The sequence below is a fragment of the Hibiscus syriacus genome, unplaced genomic scaffold (assembly GCF_006381635.1).
Source record: "Hibiscus syriacus cultivar Baekdansim isolate YM2019G1 unplaced genomic scaffold, ASM638163v2 tig00110831_pilon, whole genome shotgun sequence".
Classification (NCBI taxonomy): domain Eukaryota; kingdom Viridiplantae; phylum Streptophyta; class Magnoliopsida; order Malvales; family Malvaceae; genus Hibiscus; species Hibiscus syriacus.
In genome coordinates, this window is record NW_024062882.1 from 3,779,107 (window position 1) to 3,788,048 (window position 8,942).

The following is an 8,942-nucleotide window of genomic DNA, read 5'->3' on the forward strand; positions in this document are numbered from 1 at the left end:
GTCACCGTTTGTTGCCATGGACTCCTCTCTTTTATTTTCTCACTTTCTCTGCTTTTTGTATGCTGCTTTTGATTCGTCCAATTGTCTTTTTACTATGTGTAAAGTAACTACAAGTCCCTCAGTTATGTACAAATATTTTTCAGTTAATTAACTTTTAAATATTACAAATTGGTCATGAAATCTCTTAAATGATTACAAAACGGTCCAGCAACGTTAATGTAGTAATAAATTTTAATAAGTTTAGGAACCATTTTATAATATTTTAATAATTTTAAAGATTATCTTATAATAATTTTATAAATTTAATTTTTAAAATTATTTTAAAATTATTTTAAAACTTTAACGTTCATTTTATAATATTTGAAAGGTTCCCTATCAAAGAATACTTTTATATAATTTAGGCATAATTTTTTTATAGAACATTGATTAGATAGTCATTTTAATCTCTATTCTTTTTTGAAGCAATTTAGTCCCAATCATTTTGGATAAATATTGCCCTACATAGATAGAAACTATTAGTTAACAAACAATTAACACTCCAAAATAGAAGTCTTTTTAACTTAAAATAAAACGTTAAGGTTTAAAATACTCTAAAAAATAAAGGCTAAAGTGATTAGTCGAACAAACATTTGAAGGTTTTTCTCCTAAAATAAGACATCAATGTCAAAATGACAACTTTGATATTACATCTATAATTTAATGACTTGTAGTATATTTTACCCTTTAATTATTTTTTCTAGGATTCTTTTTTATTCGGTTTAATCTGTCTTGACCGGCAGGCTGGCACGGGTGTATTAATTACTAATTCAGGCGTGGCAAAATTCTATCCATTTCTGATATTTTGCATAGATCTGACCTGAATCCTCATTCTTTTTAAGGTCATATTCCATGAATAATCCTTGCAGTTCATTTAAATTACTATTTTAGTCCTTCTACTCCGACTCCCATTTAGGTCCACCTTCGGTTTGTTAACCTAACCTGTTTATGCTCATTTGACCATCAATGAATTAAAATATTTTTATAAAAGAAAAAAATTAAAAATCTCAGTTTGACTCAAGAATTACTTGAGTCATGAATTAAGATTAGGGATGGGCATGGGTCGGGTTGGGTCAGATTTTGGTCCACCCGACCCAACTCGAGAACAATGACTCCCACCCGAAATTCAATACGACCCGCATAATATATGCTCTCCACCCGACACGATTTTTTAAAAAAAAATTCAAACCCGACACAACCCGAAATAATAAAAAAATATTATATTTATTCAATAAAAATAGTAATTTAATTGGAATATATATATAAAGAGGGGTATTATTTGTAATTATTCCTAAATATATAAGGTAAAAAAATTCGGATTGGGTCTGATATTATTTACCCTAAACCCGAATCTAACTCGACCTGAACACCACATTTAAAAAACCCAACCCGACAGGTCGATCCCATGCCCATCCCTAATTAAGATACTCAGATTTGACTTATCTTAAGACTGGATGATAGCCAATCTTAATTCAGGGTTTCTTTTCAAATTCAACAAAAAATCCTTAAATATACAAAAGCAATTATAAAAAACATATATCAATATCCAACACTCATCAATAATACGAATATGATGGTCATTAACAAAACCACTAGTTGCATGTAGAAAAGGAAATGAAAGAACATTCAGTCTGTTACATATGATTTGAAAATAAAGATTATTGCCTCCAGAAAAATAAAAGATCTGAATTGTGACTCTTCTGCTCATTTCCATCCACTCAATTCCCTTCTTGCTATGTCCCTTCAAATAAACCTATAAAAGAAAAGAAAAACAACTAACAGCAAGTGTTGATCCAATCTTTTTCATTTTTCTCAATGTATTCAGATCTAAATTATGTCAATTCTGTAAACAAGTACAATAAAACCCCATAAATGTAGGTAAAAAAACCTTAAATTTTTAAATAAACATTAATATTCTATACCTTTCTTAGATAATACCCGTACATACATGACACATTGTTTGAATCATAAAGACAAACATGTATACAAAGCTATAATAATCCTCCAAATGTAAGAAAAAGTATACCCTTGTCGGATATATACTCATATCCGATATTCTATTCGAATTCGAATAACATAACTAGTAACAAATGGTTGATAAGAGCTAATAGAAAAGAGTTCTGCAAACAATATAGTCCTTCAGATGTAAGAAAAAGTATACCTTTATCCAATCTATATAGTCATATTCGATATTCTATTAGAATCAGAATAACACAATAGTTGGTATGATCTAATAGAAGTACTACATTATTGTATGCTTCATGCTTCATGCAACATTGGGTATGGAAAGTGGAAACCATTAGAGGAATCCAGCATTTATGGAACAAGGTGTTGCCAATAATAAGAACAGTGCAGTTTTTGTATCTACGACTTAAAATCAAATGGCCCAAATTGCAGAAAACACCTAAGAACAAACGTAAAATCATAAACAAAGTAGCTTGATATACGTACCAAGATAATATGAAATCTTCCTGGAACACATCCGATCACTGGAAAGCGTCAAAATTCTCGATCGAAAGGGCCAGTGGGGTCGAGTTGCTTGCAGAGACAAAGATAAGCGAGGTAAATAACGCGATCTTTGGCAGCAGTGCGATGAAGATTGGTGTGTTTGCAGAAATATTTGAGATGTTCGAGAGTGCAGCAACCGATCATTTGGCCGAGCAGCAAGAATAGCCAGTTAATGGCTCTCTTCTTGGATGAAATCACCGGCTTCGCGCTGTTCTCCTGGCCGCAAAACCTGCATTTGGGTAACACAGGATTACACCAAACAGGTGGTGCTCGGTCGTGCATGGAGTGCTTGTTACGCGCTATGTAACCGCCGATTTCAGTGAACTTCTCTATCAAATCGTACTCCATCTGGTATTGTCTCTCGCACCGCTTGCATTGGACGTCGCCGGTGATGGTACGGATCCCGTTCGACAACAAATGTTGAAGATCATGAACCATGGCTCGGTGGTTCGTCGCCCATGGATATGGAGGTTCGATCGTCTCGCTTTTCCCTCTTCGCGGAGCATTTGTTGTAGAGTTCCTCCGATTACGTACGTTTCTTGATGGGACTGCTCCGGTTATGGCCCCACTTCGGGGAACTTCCTCCGGAGACGGCGAAAAAGAGATCTCCTCCGATGGCGCGTAGAGATGATGGTTGGCGGACAACTGAAGAGGGTGGGAAGTTGGTGATTCATAGAGCAGTGTTTGCACCGGTGACGGCAGGGAAACCATTCTTAGTGTTTCTTGTTGGGGAGATACCTGCACCGGTAACGTAACCGCCACCGGCGTCGCCCTGGAAGACGGCCTTGGACTGATAGACAATCTTAACTCAAGATTATCGTCTTGTTCGTCACCCATGATTTCTTGAATCGAGAAAATGGGAATGAACGATGTGCGCTTCTGAATTCAACGAAACAAATGTGAGATTTTCCCGGTGAGAATTTACTTTGAAATTGGAATTCTTTATAAAGTAACTACTCGGATTCTTTTCTGTTTAGGGTTCATGTTCTTGAAGATTTTATACCGTGAGGGGTCGATTGACTTGGTCAGGAGGGGTAGTTTTGTCAGGGTGAAATTGTCCGTTTAAAGGGACTATTTGTTCTTTCGGTCCCTATACTCTTCATATATTATTTTACTATTTTTATTCTTTAATAATTAAAGGTCAATTGAATAAACTAACTCGATAAAATTTCTTGTTGATAATCCAATGAAAATATGATTTTTAAACTATTAAATAAGATAAAAGTTAGTTTAAAAATCATTGATTCTTGTTACTCAATCTTATTTTATTTTTCAATTATATCCTAATTAAAAATATAATAAATAATAAATAATAGATTTTTTTCCTGATTAAGCTAAGGTAATAGAAGTATTTGTATATCCCTGCTAAAAGAATGTAAAGAATATTTATCGAGTTGATGCCTTCCGTTAATTGAACTTTATTTTAATTAGGAAATGTATTTAATAATTTAAAAATATATTCTTATAAACCGAGAAATAATTACAGTTAAAAAAGTAACTAATCCATATTTTTAAACATAAAATAATAACTAATCCTTGTTGTGTTGGTTTGAAAAATATTATCTGTAAAATATTTTTAAAATAAAGCTCTGTTATGAAAAAAAAAACAATAAATTTGAATGAACCAACTTACCTCAATGGTTAAAGGAATCGTTATTTGTTCCTAGAGATCACGGGTTCGAGCACCAGCGGCTGCAGCAGGGTGATTGAGTGTTCATTGTCAAATTATTAAGAGTATTTAGAACATATATTATTTTGTAATCACCTTAGCTTAATAAAAAAAGCAATAATTTATCTAGAAGAGCTTAAAAATAAATAGACAACCTTAATTCAGAAAATAAATAAATAACATTAATTTAGAAAATAAATAAATAAGCAACCTTAAAAATAATGTTGGGGACAGTGATATTAATCATATAATTAATTGATGTTAATTACTCACCATAGTTCTTTGAATATATCATAATTTTCAACATATCAGTATTTAATTGAAGTTATAACACATTATTACCATTAAATAAATGTCCTGGAACTCCACATTTCAACTATTAACATGTAATTGATCCGTAAAACCTTAATAATTCAACGAAAAAATTCATTAAGATAAGGATTATAATTTTAAAGATGATCTTGAAATATTCAAATCTTGAAGATCAATTAAGATAAGGATCACAGTACAAACTTGACAATTAACTTTAAGATAAAAGTTCATTTAAATTTTAAAAAATATATTAAATAAGATGATAAGATAATTTTCTTAGTTTTTAAAATTAAATTATAATTTTAAACGAAAAAGTTTTTTTATTTGTGATTAGTATTTGTAATTTATCTTGAAATTAAATTTTATTTTGAAGGTCAATTATTTCTTAATTAAAAATGTATTTAATAATAAATGATAGTAGGAATTCTCGTATCACGCCTAAAAGGATGTAAAAAGTGTTTATAAAGTTGATGTTTTGAGTTAAGTGAACATCATTTTAATTAGTAAATTTTTTAATAATTGAAAAATGTATTAATAATTACATAAATTGAGAAATAATTTAGGGTTGATTTGAAAATATTAAATATAGAACATTTTTAAAATATTTTTCTTAAGAAAACCAATCTAAAAGTGTTTAAAAATAAATAGAAAACCACTTCAATAAATATATAAACAGACAACCTTAAAAATAAATTATCTAATTAAGTCATTTATGAAATTAAAGATTAAAGATTATGGATATTAGATTTGATATAGAGATTTATGGATTTTGAATTTTAAAATATTTTTAGAAAATTAAAAATCATACGTCATATAATGTTTTTATATAATATAGACTTTTTTATAAACATTGATGATCCGACCTTAAAATGATAACATAATAAAATGTTAAATATTCATTTAAAATGCAAAAAATTAGACATTTAAATAAAAATTAATTTAAACACTTATTTTATACCCGTTCAAAAAATTATACAATTTTAATAGTATAGAATATTATTATTTAAGTTTTGTATTATTAGGATAAGGATAATGGATAGATTTTTAAAGTAAGAGATTAATTTTTTAAATTTACTAATAGTATAGGAATAATGAACAGTTATACAATTATTTTAATGTCAACGCAAAAGTGGTAATGAATTTTAAATAAAACTACTTGTTGAATAATTCAATATAAACATGAAATAAATATTAATAATATGGTAAGATAAATTTCTTAGTTTTTATATTAATATTTATTTTCAAAAATTAAAACTAATTTTTATCTTATTAGTAGTTTGAAAATTCATATTTACATTAAATTATCACCAATATTATCCTTTAAATCTATAATTTAATTTAAAAAAAATAAGAATTTATCTTATCATCTTATTTAATATTTACTTTTTAAAATTTAAACTAACTTTTATCTTAATTAGTAGTTTCAAATTCATATTTACATGGGATTATCAACAACTAATTTGATGTAAGATTCATTCGAAATTTTACATTTAAATAAATATTATATATATATATATATATATAATATATATTTGGTAATAAAAATTATATTATTTTTTACTCATTAATTCCTATGTCCTTCGTAAATTTAAAATGTAATATCATTACTTTATAAATTTTAATTTTAAATTTGAATTCCAATTGATAATACTATTAAATGGTTATCATGAATTATTTGTTTATTTATTCATTTTTAAAAACAACATATAATATAATGAGACGAAAGTCCTTTGAAAGTGTTGTCAATTAATTTATAATTATTAAAAAAAATAAAGAGACTAATGTAGGAAGAGTACAGGGACCGAAAGCAGAAATATACCCTTTAGACATCTAGACCAATTTCACCATACTAAGGTGGTGTTTGGTTTTACTGTGTAAGGTCTGCAAATCTCTTATGTCTGTGCCGCGTAGACCACGCACAATTGGGTTTCGCAGACTGTTTATTTTTTAGAAACAGAAGCTCTTCTAACGTCTGCGCGAGGTCTTCTTGGTGCAGACATGGTTTTATGTCTTCAAAGGTCTTCAAACCTCTTCAAAGAAATTAAAATTATTTAAATCTATTTTAAAATATGGATTGATTATTTTAAAATATGAATTGATTTATTTTAAAATATGGATTGATTTATTTTAAAATATGAAAAAATTTATTTTAAAATATGTATTGATTTATTTTAAAATATGAAAAAAATTATTTTAAAATATAGATTGATTTATTTTAAAATATGGATTGATTTATTTTAAAATATGGATTGATTTATTTTAAAATATGGAAAAATTCATTTTAAAATATGGATTGATTTATTTTAAAATATGGATTGATTTATTTTAAAATATGAATTGATTTATTTTAAAATATGAATTGATTTATTTTAAAATATGAATTGATTTATTTTAAAATATGGATTGATTTATTTTAAAAAAATTATTATTGTAGTTGTATGGATTATTTAAATTTCATTATAAAACTAAAATTATTTAAATTTCAATATTGCAAAACTCTTTTAAGTTTAAAAAATCAGTTTATTTATATTTCAGTTTATTTTAGCAGTCTGCAGACGTTAAAAAACAAACAGTCTTCTTCTTGCAGACTGCAGACTTTTATTCCACCAATTCTGTTGCAGATGCCTAAGGATATGATCCGCAGACCGCTTTACCTCTGCAAAAACAAACACCACCTAAAACTACCCCTTCAGACCAAGTCAATGGCCTATATATAAAAAAATTAATTAAAAAGATATCTGTAAATCCTCGAGAAATTTAACCCTAAACAGAAAAGAATTTGAACAGTTTCTTATTTAAGAAAAAAAATCCCATATCAAGGCCAGATTCTCCCGAGAAAATCTTTACATTTGATTATTGTTTCATTGAATTCAGAAGCATACACCATTCGTTTCAATTTTCTCAAATATTCAAGGAATCATGGATGACCAACAAGAAATCATCAGAAAAAGGAAGGAAAGTCCTTCACAACAAGACGATATATTCTAGAGTGTCTACCAGTTCAACGCCGTCTTCCGCCGGTTACGGTACCGGTGCAGGTGCCCCCTCTACAAGAAACACTAAGAATGTTTTCCCTGCCGTCGCCGGTACAAACAATGCTCTATGAATCACCAACTTCCCACCCACTTCATTTGTCCGCCAACCATCCTCTACACGCACCACTAGAGGAGCTTTCATTTCCGCCGTCTCCGGCGGATGCAACCGGAAGCGGGACCATCACCGGATCAGGCCTTCACGAGCCGTACATGATCGGAGGAACTCTACAACAAATGCTCCACGAAAAGGGAAAAGCGAGACGATCGAACCACCGAGCCACGGTTCACGAACTTCAATATTTGTTGTCGAACGGGATCCGTACCATCACCGGCGACGTCCAATGCAAGCGGTGCGAGAGACAGTACCAGATGGAGTACGATTTGATAGAGAAGTACACTGAAATCGGCGGTTACATAGCGCGTAACAACTAACAAGCACTCCATGCACGACCGAGCACCACCTGTTTGGCGTAATCCCGTGTTACTCATATGCAAGTTTTGCGGGCAAGAGAACAACGCGAAGCCGGTGATTTTAGCCAAGAAGAGAGCCATCAACTGGCTATTCTTGCTGCTAACCAAATGATCGGTTGTTGCACTCTCGAACATCTCAATTACTTCTGCAAACACACCAATCTTCATCGCACTGCTGCCAAAGATCGCGTTATTTACCTCGCTTATCTTTGTCTCTGCAAGCAACTCGATCCCACGGGCCCTTTCGATCGATGCTTTCCGGTGATTGGATCGGTTCCAGGAAGATTTCATATTATCTTGGTATGTATATCAAGCTACTTTGTTTATGATTTTACGTTTGTTTTTTTTGGATTTTTATGCAATTTGGGTCATTTGATTTTACGTCGTTAATACAAAAACTACACTGTTGTGTTATTATTGGCAACGTCTTCTTGTTCCATAAATGCTTGTTTCTTACAATGATTTTCACTTTCCATAATCAATGCCTGCATAAACCATGAAGTATACGATAATCTAGTACTTCAATTACCTATTAACTATGTTATCCGGATTCGAATAAAGTGTCGGATGAATGTATATCAAAGGACAATGACAGATGTATGTTGCCGTGTACATTCTTAAATTTGCAGGAATTCAAATTTTCTTTTTTAAAATTCAAAAATTTTCTAATAATATATGTATGTACATTCTCAAATTTTTCATGTCATAAAAAAATTTATATTATTAATATTTGTGTCCCCATTGAATTTAGAGAATTTAAAGAGCGCATTTGATATGATATATTTATTTGAGGACATTGAAACTATTATACTGATTTTTTTTTGAATTAAGCATGGTATCTGATCAATCGATCAACTAATCCAAATTGAATTTTGTAGAGGTCCATTATGGGGTCAACCATTCCAACCTAG

At 30.1% G+C, this 8,942-nt stretch overlaps 1 protein-coding gene across 1 annotated transcript; it reads right to left on the minus strand.

Annotated features, from left to right (window-relative positions):
• Positions 1-2,535: 2,535 nt before the first annotated feature.
• LOC120142848 lies at positions 2,536-3,381 on the minus strand. Its single transcript, XM_039157333.1, has one exon. The coding sequence runs from the start codon at positions 3,379-3,381 to the stop codon at positions 2,536-2,538; it is 846 nt and encodes a 281-aa protein (XP_039013264.1).
• Between the last annotated feature and the right edge of the window lie 5,561 nt (positions 3,382-8,942).